The 14,925-nt window shown below is 40.4% G+C and overlaps 1 protein-coding gene across 2 annotated transcripts in view; it reads right to left on the reverse strand.

Annotated features, from left to right (window-relative positions):
- LOC124150171 (hemicentin-1-like) overlaps positions 1-14,925 on the reverse strand; it is a 262,470-nt gene that overhangs the window by 128,838 nt on the left and 118,707 nt on the right. Inside the window, exons 22-30 of one of the 2 annotated variants that reach the window (XM_048386988.1) lie at positions 14,175-14,432; positions 13,036-13,293; positions 11,897-12,154; positions 11,234-11,491; positions 10,571-10,828; positions 9,446-9,703; positions 8,784-9,041; positions 7,668-7,925; positions 6,533-6,790 (exon numbers count right to left, since the gene is read on the reverse strand). In XM_048386988.1, coding sequence (XP_048242945.1) covers positions 6,533-6,790; positions 7,668-7,925; positions 8,784-9,041; positions 9,446-9,703; positions 10,571-10,828; positions 11,234-11,491; positions 11,897-12,154; positions 13,036-13,293; positions 14,175-14,432 — 2,322 coding nt within the window. The remainder of the gene's footprint in view (positions 1-6,532; positions 6,791-7,667; positions 7,926-8,783; positions 9,042-9,445; positions 9,704-10,570; positions 10,829-11,233; positions 11,492-11,896; positions 12,155-13,035; positions 13,294-14,174; positions 14,433-14,925) is intronic. The other variant, XM_048386989.1, reaches the window with a different exon arrangement.

Consider the following 14,925-nt stretch of genomic DNA (forward strand, 5'->3'; position numbering starts at 1 on the left):
GTCTATTATCAAAATAATATATTAACAGAAGTGATTTCATACCGGTAAAAGAAAAAAAATCTGGACTTATAAGTAAGTGTGTCTATTGCTCTGGTACATCACGGAGTAACTCACACTGTACGTCAACGTTAACCTTGGCTGTTGCTTCTCCTTGCTGTTCAGATCCCCCTCTTGGTGTCAGAGTGTTGCGGGCAGTACAGGTATACTGTCCTGCTTGGCCTCTACTGATGCCGTCTATTCCAAGCAGAGAACTGGCACTGACTTGGGAACCATTGAAGGTCCAAGAATAGCGTGTTACTTCTGGATGCCCATGTGTGGTGTATGCTCCACAGTCGATCCACAATCTTGAAGACTCGATCACCCGGAAGATTGTGGGAAAAACAGATATAGATGGCACATCTGAAACAGAATATTACTTGTAGCTGTTTTAAGAATAACAATGTATTTTCATGCAGTATCACTATTTCAAGATCAGCTTTACATTATAATTTTCTTCATATATATTTTTTCCTTTGAAACATAATTGCATTCATCGTACCGCGTCATTTGTGATTTCCGGCAGTTCACGCGGGACACGCCTCTTAGCGGCTGTCTGTTAATGCAAATCAGGAACCAGGAAGTGCTCACTTCGTAAACAATTTCAATTTAATAGGAATGTTCCGTCTGCTGTAAGTAGGGAGTCATTTACGCGTTGATACTTACATACTTTTAAAATTGCCTTAACCCCATCTTTCAATGGCAAAAGATATAACCCGCAGTGTCCCAAGTAAACTTTCTCTCTCGACCTGAACTAGATCATCTGCATATTCATGGCGGCAAATAAGGTTACGTAGTCCGCACATTTTTTCCCCGCTCTGTGGCCAGAATCTATTAGTAGATCATAAGGGTCATAATGCCATACTTAGAAATACGTTCTTCACCAGCAGCCAAATCATAAATACATTATTTTGTCATTCAAGGAGTGCCTTATATATATTTATTGTTTACTTTAATCATTTTTCTATTTTTTCACCAAATTATTGTCATCCAATTTTTTAAACAAAAACCTTAAAATATAATGTCTGATATTTTGTTGTTAAAAATATCGTTTTCTTACTTTTATATTTCAATATGCATTGCATACCTATAACTGATAACACATTCAGAATTGTACGTGTGCTGTCTTTGCTCTTGTCTGGACAAATCACTGAAGTCTGACATTATCATACTTAGTTCTTGGTAGATGTTGGTCCTGTTGTTCTCCATACACAACTTTTCCCTGCACCGCGATACGAAGGAGTTCTCTCCCTTGTCAAACTGAGCGCGAGGCTCGGCTTTTACTCGGCGAGATTAATGTAAATAATGAACTTTTATCAGTAAATTATGCACAGTGAGATAAAATGAATGTTTCCAATAAACACATATAAGCATAAGGTTTTTTGAGTGCATTTTGTTCTGTTTATTGTACATAACAAGTACACCAGTGTCAATAAACCACTCACATTGTACGTCGACACTGACGGAAGCAGACTCCGACCCAACAAGGTTGCTGACAGTGCAAGCGTAGTGCCCTCCTTCAGTTCTGTTAATGTTGTCTATCTGAAGTACTTCCTCAGTAGTGAACACTGATTGTCCATAGCTCCATGTGTAGTTAGTTGTTGCCGGGTTGCCTCGTGATGTGTAGTTACTGCAGTTGATCATCAGTTGTGATTCTTCTACCACCCAAAGAGTAGACGGGAGACCAGATATTGAAGGAGCATCTGTTCATTGGAAATGTATGACTTCATAACCTAAATCTAAGCGTATATTTATCATCCACTTCAAACGTCAGTTGTGTGAGTGAGTGAGTGAGTGAGTGAGTGAGTGAGTGAGTGAGTGGGTGAGTGAGTGAGTGAGTGAGTGGGTGGGTGGGTGGGTGAGTGAGTGAGTGAGTGAGTGAGTGGGTGGGTGGGTGAGTGAGTGAGTGAGTGAGTGAGTGAGTGAGTGAGTGAGTGAGCGAGCGAGCGAGTGAGTGAGTGGGTGGGTGAGTGAGTGAGTGAGTGAGTGAGTGAGTGAGTGAGTGAGTGAGATAGTGAGTGAGTGAGTGAGTGAGTGAGTGAGTGAGTGAGTGAGTGAGTGAGTGAGTGAGTGAGTGAGTGAGTGAGCGTGGTGTTTAACACTGCTTTTAAAATTATTCCAGTTATATCACGGCGTGTCAGCTGACAGAAAGCCCGAAGTGATGCAGGTCTGAAACGTTTACCATTTCGGTGAAACCCACGAGCACGGGTATGGTGCTGACAAACCTGGAAACATAATCCGGGTGAACCGGGATTCGAACCCACAAACATAGGTTTATGGCGTGCCAAAGGGACCAAACTCTGCACAGCGAATCGCGGCGCCAAAGACGACTGACCCGCTCGCGCCCGATCTATTATGTTGACTACCTCTGATGTGAATGGGAGTTAAAAGATGGCACTTTGAACTATTACACGCAGTTACTTATACACCCACACATGCATTGACGTCACATCATCGCTAATCTGCTTTAAGCTTCCAAAGTGATGAAAGGAGAAGTGGATATCAAACGTGTTCAATCACTCATTGAAAAACGAACAAAGGAACGAAGGAACGAACGAAAACCCAACCCATACTACCAATACACATAAACACATAAATGAATCACAAACTTGCATACATGCATGTATATGTGAATGTCAAAATGTATTTGACATATAGCTGCAGCATTATCAAAAATAGACTTACACTGAACATCCACATTGATTTGTGCTGTAGCAATGCCTTGTCGTGGAGTCCCTCTGTATGGTGTCAAAGTGTTGCTGGCAATGCAGGTGTACTGTCCTCCCTGATTAGTGCTGATGTTCCTTCTGGCAAGAACCGCCCCTGTACTGACAGTAGAACCGCCATAGGTCCACATGTAGCTTGTACTGGGAGGATTCCCTGCTGTGGTGTAATTGCTACAGTCTATCCTGAGACTAGATGACTCAGTTACTCTGTACGTCGAAGGAAACCCAGATGTCAGTGGAGCGTCTGTGGAGACAAAGCCATGCGGTAAGCTTACACATGTCCATACACACATAGCTTTACCTGTAGCAGAAACACTTACTTACACTTACTTACTTACTTGTATGTCCATGTATTATCACAAGACAACATCATAATGTTCTTAGTCTTTGATTGTAAAGATGGGGTGTTTTGTGTGTAAATGCAAAGTTTGCAGAGAGTATAAGCAATAATTTAGTCCAAAACAACTACACCTTGTCACAAGGATCATTTTGAGTGCTTTGGGTCAATAAACCACTCACATTGTACGTCGACACTGACGGAAGCAGACTCCGACCCAACAAGGTTGCTGACAGTGCAAGTGTAGTGTCCTCCTTCAGTTCGGTTAACGTCGTCTATTTGAAGTACTTCCTCAGTACTGAACACTGATTGCCCATAGCTCCATGTGTAGTTAGTTGTTGCCGGGTTGCCTGGTGAAGTGTAGTTACTGCAGTTGATCATCAGTTGGGATTCTTCTACCACCCAAAGAGTAGACGGGAGACCAGATATTGAAGGGACATCTAATCATTGGAAACATTCAGTTTGAAAATAAATAACTTCCTAACCTCAGTCTAAAAGTATATATTTATTTTCAACTTCTGATCTGTGCACAGATGCAAATTTGTTCGAAAACAACTGATTTTGGTCTACCTTTCTAATCTGTCAGGTCTCTGTGGTCTAGTGGATACATTGTCTGTAGGGAGAGCTGGATATTGGGGGTTTGGTGACATTACTCATTACAAAGCGTTAAGGTGCTTAACGACGAGGGGATAAAACAAGAACTGGAGGAACAAAGTCGGTGCGAAATATGTTTGTTTGTATATATGGGATACTTCGAATATGGAGAACTTATGAATGTCTAAATGTCAAATACAAGTATATGCAGCGTTTTGTATAAATGTATACACTGAATATCCACACTGATCTGTGTTGTTGCCATACCCAGTCGTGGAATCCATCTGTATAATGTCAAGCTGTCTTCCTTATTCTTTTATGAGTTTGCCTCTCTCAAGAACAGCCCCAGTACTGACAGAAGTTAAGTGCTTGAGTTTTGTATGTATTTTCTTGCTTGATGGCTTACTTACTTCAAACACCACATCGTGCAGAACATGTTACTCACACTGTACAACCACGTCCACCTGCGCTGTGGCCGCCCCCTGTTGTTGAGACCCTCCACTTGGTGAAAGTGTGTTACTGGCAGTGCAGGTGTACCGTCCTCCCTGGTTCCCACGTATTGCGTCTATTCTCAGCACTGCGCCAGAACAGACAGTGGACCCTTTGAAGACCCAGGAGTAGTCTGTTGTAGCAGGGTTCCCATCAGTTGTATAATTGCTACAGTCTATCCACAATGTGGAGGACTTAATCACTTGGTAGGTTGAGGGAAAGCCAGATAGTGTTGGTGAATCTGTTACAAAAAGAAATGTTTATGCATTATATGATATATACATTTGCTGAGATAGTAAACAATTAGTGAGTGAGTGAGTATGGTTTTGACGCCGCTTTTAGCACTATTCCAGAAATATCACGGCGGGGGACACCAGAAATGGGCTTCACACATTGTGCCAATGTCGGGAATCGAACCCGGGTCTTCGCCGTAAGGAGCGAACGGTTTAATCACTAGGCTACCCGACCGCCCCAGTAAACAATTAAATCAAACCATGACATATAAGTGATATGTGGTGATGGCCTGTAAATTGTATTTATTAATTAGCTATATTTGATAATGACATGGTGTTCATTCTTATATGTGTGTTGTAGAACTAAGATTCGTTTTAAATAGAGCATGGAGAAATCAATGTTTCTCTGATTCGTATATCTTTTAGTTATGCCAAGTAAAAAGTACTACCCACACTGAACATCAACTGTGACTGAGGCTGCCTCCTTCCCTGCAGCATTGCTGACAGTGCAGGTGTATTGTCCTCTCGCAGTTCTGTTAATGTTGTTTAGTTGAAGTACCGCCTTAGTACTAACAATAGATGTCCCATAGCTCCATGTGTAGTAAGTTGTTGACGGGTTGCCTGGGGAAGTGTAACGCATACAGTTGATCGACACTGGAGAATTTTCCATCACTTGGTAATCGAGTGGAACACCAGAGAGTACAGGTGGATCTGTGACATGAAACCATACATACACGATACTGATGGTGATACATAAACGTCATATTCTTAGAGTAGTACATGTGTTATTTTAAATAGTCAGGGATGTATCGCAACACCCATTTCCTTCATTCATTTGGGAGGTCTATATCTGATCAGTTACACTCAAGGTGTTTGTGATAACAACACTGAACATGCACATAAATAGCTCAGAGTGCATTTGGAGTTTATTATGAATATTGAATTCGTTTATCTTTATTACAACTTAATCACAGGATTCATACACTGGACATCCACATTGACTGGGGCAGAGTCTGATCCTACTGCGTTTCTAACAGTACAGGTGTACGCCCCTCCCTGACTCCTACTGATGCTGCTTCTTGTCAGTACAGCTCTTCTACCGACAGATGACCCTCCATGTGACCAACTGTAGGTTGCTGCTTGTGGGTTGCCCTGTGTTGTATATGAACTACAGTCCAGTCTTAAAGTAGCTGACTCATTCACTTGGTACGTGGATGGGAGGCCAGATATTTCAGGTGAATCTACAAGCAAGAAGATTCATCAATACTGGTCCATAACCAATTATATCTATGGATGCAAGGATGTCCAAGTCTTTCAAATGCATCAACTCTTTACTATGACATACTTTCCTACTGCTCCTTTCTGTTTATTTAACATATCTTCACGAATGTGAAAATTATCTACAGGATTCCCTAAATATAGGATATAAACCGCCTGTGCGGGCTATCCGTAAAAATAATGCAGTCCGGCAAAGGAAAAGCCCGCAGGCCGTAGGCCCAACGGATGTCCCTGCGCTGGAATGCATTATTTTCACGGATAGCCATATGAGAAGGTTTATATCTGACTTATAAACCGACAGATATGAAGATGCATTTTTGTTTAATTGACATTACTTTAATTCTGAAATTTCATTTGTAGCACTCGAAAGTTCTCAGTCAAAAGCGCACAGCTCGAGAATCCCGTGGGCAGAGGGATTTTCGGAGAAAAGAACAACCTGCTGTAACAATGGTAATGCATCACTGGAGGTTTATAAGATGTGTGTGTGTAGTTGCGCTGCTTCAGAGACTGGATACGTAAAAATGGCAGTTAAACATAAGTTTCTATTAAGTTATAGGTGTTTTAGGTGTCTTAGGTTCGTTTACAAATCAACATGCGTTCAAATATTCAACAAATTCAAACAATAATTGTTATATGTTTTGTTAATACAGTTTCGATTAGAATATATAACGATTAATCACAACTTAGAAATTACTTATTAATAAATGGTGTTCAAACCAAGTGCAGTGTTCATTATGGCGATGGTTACACATGGGACATTGCAAATAAGCTTAACACGATTGAACATATCACAATTTCCTCTTCTATGCCTCGAAAAGAAGTAAACGAAATATGCTTACATAGTATGGTCACGTTGACGGAGGCAGAGTCCGATCCTACTGTGTTTCTGACAGTACAGGTGTACGCCCCTCCCTGACTCCTACTGATGCTGCTTCTTGTCAGTACAGCTCCTCTACCGACAGTTGACCCTCCATGTGACCAAGTGTAGGATGTTGCAGAAGGATTGCCATGTGTTGTATATGAACTACAGTCCAGCCTTAAAGTGGCTGACTCAGTCACTTGGTACGTGGATGGGAGGCCAGATATTTCAGGTGAATCTACAAGCAAGAAGATTCATCAATACTGGTCCAGAACCAATTATATCTATGGATGCAAGGATGTTCAAGTCTTTCAAATGCATCAACTCTTTACTATGACATACTTTCCTACTGCTCCTTTATGTTTAATTAACATCTCTTAACGAATGTGAAAATTATCTCCGGGATTCCCTAAGTATAGGATATAAACCGCCTCCGTGGGCTATCCTTGAAAATAATTCAGTCCGGCAAAGGAAAAGTCCGCAGGCCGTAGGCCCAACGGATGTTCCTGCGCTGGAGTGTATTATTTTCATGGATAGCCATAGGAGAAGGTTTATATCGGACTTATAAACCGACAGATATGAAGATGCATTTTTGTTTAATTGACATTACTTTAATTCGGAAATTTCAATTGTAGCACTCGAAAGTTCTCAATCAAAAGTGCACAGCTCGAAAATCCCGTTGGCAGAGGGATTTTCGGAGAAAAAGGACAACCTGCTGTAACAATGGTAATGCATCACTGGAGGTTTATAAGATGTGTGTGTGTAGTTGCGCTGCTTCAGAGACTGGATACGTGAAAATGGCAGTTAAACATAAGTTTCTATTAAGTTATAGGTGTTTTAGGTGTCTTAGGTTCGTTTACAAATCAACATGCGTTCAAATATTCAACAAATTCAAACAATAATTGTTATATGTTTTGTTAATACAGTTTCGATTAGAATATATAACGATTAATCACAACTTAGAAATTACTTATTAATCAATGGTGTTCAAACCAAGAGCAGTGTTCATTATGGCGATGGTTACACATAGGACATTGCAAATAAGCTTAACACGATTGAACATATCACAATTTCCTCGTCTATGCCTCGAAAAGAAGTAAACGAAATATGCTTACATAGTATGGTCACGTTGACGGAGGCAGAGTCCGATCCTACTGTGTTTCTGACAGTACAGGTGTACGCCCCTCCCTGACTCCTACTGATGCTGCTTCTTGTCAGTACAGCTCCTCTACCGACAGTTGACCCTCCATGTGACCAAGTGTAGGATGTTGCAGAAGGATTGCCCTGTGTTGTATATGAACTACAGTCCAGCCTTAAAGTGGCTGACTCAGTCACTTGGTACGTGGATGGGAGGCCAGATATTTCAGGTGAATCTACAAGCAAGAAGATTCATCAATACTGGTTCAGAACCAATTATATCTATGGATGCAAGGATGTTCAAGTCTTTCAAATGCATCAACTCTTTACTATGACATACCGGTCCTTTCTGTTTAATTAACATACCTCACGAATGTGAAAATTATCTACAGGATTCCCAAAGTATAAGATATAAACCGCCTCCGTGGGCTATCCGTGAAAATAATGCAGTCCGGCAAAGGAAAAGTCCGCAGGCCGTAGGCCCAACGGATGTTCCTGCGCTGGAGTGCATTATTTTCACGGATAGCCATATGAGAAGGTTTATATCTGACTTATAAACCGAAGGATATGAAGATGCATTTTTATTTAATTGACATTACTTTAATTCTGAAATTTCAATTGTAGCACTCGAAAGTTCTCAGTCAAAAGTGCACAGCTCGAGAATCCCGTGGGCAAAGGGATTTTCGGAGAAAAGAACAACCTGCTGTAACAATGGTAATGCATCACTGGAGGTTTATAAGATGTGTGTGTGTAGTTGCGCTGCTTCAGAGACTAGATACGTGAAAATGGCAGTTAAACATAAGTTTATAATAAGTTATAGGTGTTTTAGGTGTCTTAGGTTCGTTTACAAATCAACATGCATTCAAATATTCAACAAATTCAAACAATAATTGTTATATGTTTTGTTAATACAGTTTCGATTAGAATATATAACGATTAATCATAACTTTGAAATTACTTATTAATAAATGGTGTTCAAACCAAGAGCGTTGTTCATAATGATGATGCTTACACAGTTCACATTACAAATACGTTTGGAACTATAACAATTTCCTCTGCCATGCCTGGAAAAGAAGTAAACAAAATTTGCTTACATCTTACGTCTACGTTGACGGAGGCAGAGTCTGATCCTACTGTGTTTCTAGCAGTACAGGTGTACGCCCCTCCCTGACTCCTACTGATGCTGCTTCTTGTCAGTACAGCTCTTCTACCGACAGATGACCCTCCATGTGACCAACTGTAGGTTGTTGCAGATGGGTTGCCCTGTGTTGTGTGTGAACTACAGTCCAGTCTTAAAGTAGCTGACTCAGTCACTTGGTACGTGGATGGGAGGCCAGATATGTCAGGTGAATCTACAAGCAAGAAGTGTTAACAACAGTGCTCAAGACCAATTTCGATTTACAGGTGCAAGATGTTCCTGTTTTTCAAATGCTTCCTATCTTTATAGTGAAAAATACGTTTCTACTGAGACAGAGTGTGTTTGGGCTTGTATGGGTGTGTTTCGACATTAACACAATCTTAATTTGAACCAAAAGAAAGTTTGTTTTTGGTTCAATTATCCAGTTACTCTTATAGGTAATATATAATGATTGGTCCTAATTTACAAATTACTCATTAGATAATGTTGTGCAAACCAAGAGCAGTGTTCATTATGGCGATGGTTACCCATAGGACATTGCAAATAAGCTCAACACGATTGAACTTATCACAATTTCCCCGTCTATGCCTCGAAAAGAAGTAAACGAAATATGCTTACATAGTATGGTCACGTTGACGGAGGCGATGTCTGATCCTACTGTGTTCCTGACAGTACAGGTGTACGCCCCTCCCTGACTCCTACTGATGCTGCTTCTTGTCAGTACAGCTCTTCTACCGACAGATGACCCTCCATGTGACCAACTGTAGGTTGTTGCAGAAGGGTTGCCATGTGTTGTATATGAACTACAGTCCAGTCTTAAAGTGGCTGACTCATTCACTTGGTACGTGGATGGGAGGCCAGATATATCAGGTGAATCTACAAGCAAGAAGATGCATCAATACTGGTCCATAACCAATTATATCTATGGATGCAAGGATGTCCAAGTCTTTCAAATGCATCAACTCTTTACTATGACATACTTTCCTACTCATCCTTTCTGTTTAATTAACATATCTTCACGAATGTGAAAATTATCTCCTGGATTCCCAAAGTATAGGATATAAAAGGCCTGTGCGGGCTATCCGTGAAAATAATGCAGTCCGGCAAAGGAAAAGCCCGCAGGCCGTAGGCCCAACGGATGTTCCTTGCGCTGGAGTGCCTTATTTTCACGGATAGCCATACGAGAAAGTTTATATCTGACTTATAAACCGACAGATATGAAGATGCATTTTTGTTTAATTGACATACTTTAATTCTGAAATTTCAATTGTAGCACTCGAAAGTTCTCAGTCAAAAGCGCACAGCTCGAGAATCCCGTGGGCAAAGGGATTTTCGGAGAAAAGAACAACCTGCTGTAACAATGGTAATGCATCACTGGAGGTTTATAAGATGTGTGTGTGTAGTTGCGCTGCTTCAGAGACTAGATACGTGAAAATGGCAGTTAAACATAAGTTTCTATTAAGTTATAGGTGTTTTAGGTGTCTTAGGTTCGTTTACAAATCAACATGCGTTCAAATATTCAACAAATTCAAACAATAATTGTTATGTGTGTTGTTCATACAGTTTCGATTAGAATATATAACGATTAATCACAACTTAGAAATTACTTATTAATAAATGATGTTCAAACCAAGAGCGTTTTTCATAATGATGATGCTTACACAGATAACATTACAAATACGTTTGGAACTATAACAATTTCCTCTGCCATGCCTGGAAAAGAAGTAAACAAAATTTGCTTACATCTTATGTCTACGTTGACGGAGGCAGAGTCTGATCCTACTGTGTTTCTGGCAGTACAGGTGTACGCCCCTCCCCGACTTCTACTGATACTGCTTCTTGTCAGTACAGCTCCTCTACTGACAGTTGACCCTCCATGTGACCAACTGTAGGTTGTTGCAGATGGGTTGCCAATTGTTGTGTGTGAACTACAGTCCAGTCTTAAAGTAGCTGACTCAGTCACTTGGTGCGTGGATGGGAGGCCAGATATGGCAGGTGAATCTACAAGCAAGAAGTGTTAACAACAGTGCCCAAGACCCATTTCGATTTACAGATGCAAAGATGTTCCTGTTTTTCAAATGCTTCCAATCTTTATAGTGAAAAATACGTTTCTACTGAGACAGAGTGTGTTTGGGCTTGTATGGGTGTGTTTCGACATTAACACAATCGTTATTTGAACCAAATGAAAGTTTGTTTTTGGTTCAATTATCCAGTTACTCTTATAGGTAATATATAATGATTGGTCCTAATTTACAAATTACTCATTAGAAAATGTTCTGCAAACCAAGTGCAGTGTTCATTATGGCGATGGTTACACATGGGACATTGCAAATAAGCTTAACACGATTGAACATATCACAATTTCCTCTTCTATGCCTCGAAAAGAGGTAAACGAAATATGCTTACATAGTATGGTTACGTTGACGGAGGCGATGTCTGATCCTACTGTGTTACTGGCAGTACAGGTGTATTCCCCTCCCTGACTCCTACTGATGCTGATTCTTGTCAGTACAGCTCCTCTCCCGACAGATGACCCTCCATGTGACCAACTGTAGGTTGTTGCAGAAGGGTAGCCATGTGTTGTATATGAACTACAGTCCAGTCTTAAAGTAGCTGACTCAGTCACTTGGTATGTTGATGGGAGGCCAGATACGGCAGGTGAATCTTCAAGCAAGAGGCGTTAACAACAGAGTTCAAGAACCATTCCGATTTATGGATGCAAAGATGTTCCTGTTTTTCAAATGCGTCCAATCTTTATAGTGAAAAATACGTTTCTCTTGAGACAAAATGGGTTTGGGCTTGTATGGGTGTGTTTTTACATTACCATAATCTTAATTTGAACCAAATGAAAGTTTGTTATTGGTTCATTAATCCAGTTACTCTTATAGTTAATATATGGTGATTGGTCCTAATTTAAAAATTACTCATTAAATAAAGTTCTGCAAACCAAGAGCAGTGTTCATTATTGCGATGATTACACATAGGACATTGCAAATAAGCTTAACACGATTTAACATATCACAATTTCCCCGTCTTTGCCTCGAAAAGAAGTAAACAATATATGCTTACATAGTATGGTCACGTTGACGGAGGCAGAGTCTGATCCTACTGTGTTTCTGACAGTACAGGTGTACGCCCCTCCCTGACTCCTACTGATGCTGCTTCTTGTCAGTACAGCTCTTCTACCGACAGATGACCCTCCATGTGACCAACTGTAGGTTGCTGCTTGTGGGTTGCCCTGTGTTGTATATGAACTACAGTCCAGTCTTAAAGTAGCTGACTCAATCACTTGGTACGTGGATGGGAGGCCAGATATTTCAGGTGAATCTACAAGCAAGAAGATGCATCAATACTGGTCCATAACCAATTATATCTATGGATGCAAGGATGTCCAAGTCTTTCAAATGCATCAACTCTTTACTATGACATACTTTCCTATTGCTCCTTTATGTTTAATTAACATATCTTCACGAATGTGAAAATTATCTCCTGGATTCCCTAAGTATAGGATATAAACCGCCTCCGTGCGGGCTATCCGTGAAAATATTGGAGTCCGGCAAAGGAAAAGCCCGTAGGCCGTAGGTCCAACATATGTTCCTTGCGCTGGAGTGCATTATTTTCACAGATAGCCAGAGGAGAAGGTTTATATCGGACTTATAAACCGACAGATATGAAGATGCATTTTTGTTTAATTGACCTTATTTTAATTCTGAAATTTCAATTGTAGCACTCGAAAGTTCTCAGTCAAAAGCGCACAGCTCGAGAATCCCGTGGGCAGAGGAATTTTCGGAGAAAAAGAACAACCTGCTGTAACAATGGTAATGCATCACTGGAGGTTTATAAGATGTGTGTGTGTAGTTGCGCTGCTTCAGAGACTGGATACGTGAAAATGGCAGTTAAAACATAAGTTTCTATTAAGTTATAGGTGTTTTATGTGTCTTAGGTTCGTTTACAAATCAACATGCGTTCAAATATTCAACAAATTCAAACAATAATTGTTATATGTTTTGTTAATACAGTTTCGATTAGAATATATAACGATTAATCACAACTTAGAAATTACTTATTAATAAATGGTGTTCAAACCAAGTGCAGTGTTCATTATGGCGATGGTTACACATGGGACATTGCAAATAAGCTTAACACGATTGAACATATCACAATTTCCTCTTCTATGCCTCGAAAAGAAGTAAACGAAATATGCTTACATAGTATGGTCACGTTGACGGAGGCAGAGTCCGATCCTACTGTGTTTCTGACAGTACAGGTGTACGCCCCTCCCTGACTCCTACTGATGCTGCTTCTTGTCAGTACAGCTCCTCTACCGACAGTTGACCCTCCATGTGACCAAGTGTAGGATGTTGCAGAAGGATTGCCATGTGTTGTATATGAACTACAGTCCAGCCTTAAAGTGGCTGACTCAGTCACTTGGTACGTGGATGGGAGGCCAGATATTTCAGGTGAATCTACAAGCAAGAAGATTCATCAATACTGGTCCAGAACCAATTATATCTATGGATGCAAGGATGTTCAAGTCTTTCAAATGCATCAACTCTTTACTATGACATACTTTCCTACTGCTCCTTTATGTTTAATTAACATCTCTTAACGAATGTGAAAATTATCTCCGGGATTCCCTAAGTATAGGATATAAACCGCCTCCGTGGGCTATCCTTGAAAATAATTCAGTCCGGCAAAGGAAAAGTCCGCAGGCCGTAGGCCCAACGGATGTTCCTGCGCTGGAGTGTATTATTTTCATGGATAGCCAGAGGAGAAGGTTTATATCTGACTTATAAACCGACAGATATGAAGATGCATTTTTGTTTAATTGACCTTATTTTAATTCTGAAATTTCAATTGTAGCACTCGAAAGTTCTCAGTCAAAAGCGCACAGCTCGAGAATCCCGTGGGCAGAGGAATTTTCGGAGAAAAAGAACAACCTGCTGTAACAATGGTAATGCATCACTGGAGGTTTATAAGATGTGTGTGTGTGTGTAGTTGCACTGCGTCAGAGACTGGATACGTGAAAATGGCAGTTAAACATAAGTTTCTATTAAGTTATAGGTGTTTTAGGTGTCTTAGGTTCGTTTACAAATCAACATGCGTTCAAATATTCAACAATTTCAAACAATAATTGTTATATGTTTTGTTAATACAGTTTCGATTAGAATATATAACGATTAATCACAACTTAGAAATTACTTATTAATAAATGGTGTTCAAACCAAGTGCAGTGTTCATTATGGCGATGGTTACACATGGGACATTGCAAATAAGCTTAACACGATTGAACATATCACAATTTCCTCTTCTATGCCTCGAAAAGAAGTAAACGAAATATGCTTACATAGTATGGTCACGTTGACGGAGGCAGAGTCCGATCCTACTGTGTTTCTGACAGTACAGGTGTACGCCCCTCCCTGACTCCTACTGATGCTGCTTCTTGTCAGTACAGCTCCTCTACCGACAGTTGACCCTCCATGTGACCAAGTGTAGGATGTTGCAGAAGGATTGCCCTGTGTTGTATATGAACTACAGTCCAGCCTTAAAGTGGCTGACTCAGTCACTTGGTACGTGGATGGGAGGCCAGATATTTCAGGTGAATCTACAAGCAAGAAGATTCATCAATACTGGTCCAGAACCAATTATATCTATGGATGCAAGGATGTTCAAGTCTTTCAAATGCATCAACTCTTTACTATGACATACTTTCCTACTGCTCCTTTATGTTTAATTAACATCTCTTAACGAATGTGAAAATTATCTCCGGGATTCCCTAAATATAGGATATAAACCGCCTCCGTGGGCTATCCTTGAAAATAATTCAGTCCGGCAAAGGAAAAGTCCGCAGGCCGTAGGCCCAACGGATGTTCCTGCGCTGGAGTGTATTATTTTCATGGATAGCCATAGGAGAAGGTTTATATCGGACTTATAAACCGACAGATATGAAGATGCATTTTTGTTTAATTGACATTACTTTAATTCGGAAATTTCAATTGTAGCACTCGAAAGTTCTCAATCAAAAGTGCACAGCTCGAAAATCCCGTTGGCAGAGGGATTTTCGGAGAAAAAAACAACCTGCTGTAACAATGGTAATG

The sequence above is a fragment of the Haliotis rufescens genome, unplaced genomic scaffold (assembly GCF_023055435.1).
Source record: "Haliotis rufescens isolate VD_foot unplaced genomic scaffold, xgHalRufe1.0.p SCAF_63, whole genome shotgun sequence".
In the NCBI taxonomy this organism is placed as follows: domain Eukaryota; kingdom Metazoa; phylum Mollusca; class Gastropoda; order Lepetellida; family Haliotidae; genus Haliotis; species Haliotis rufescens.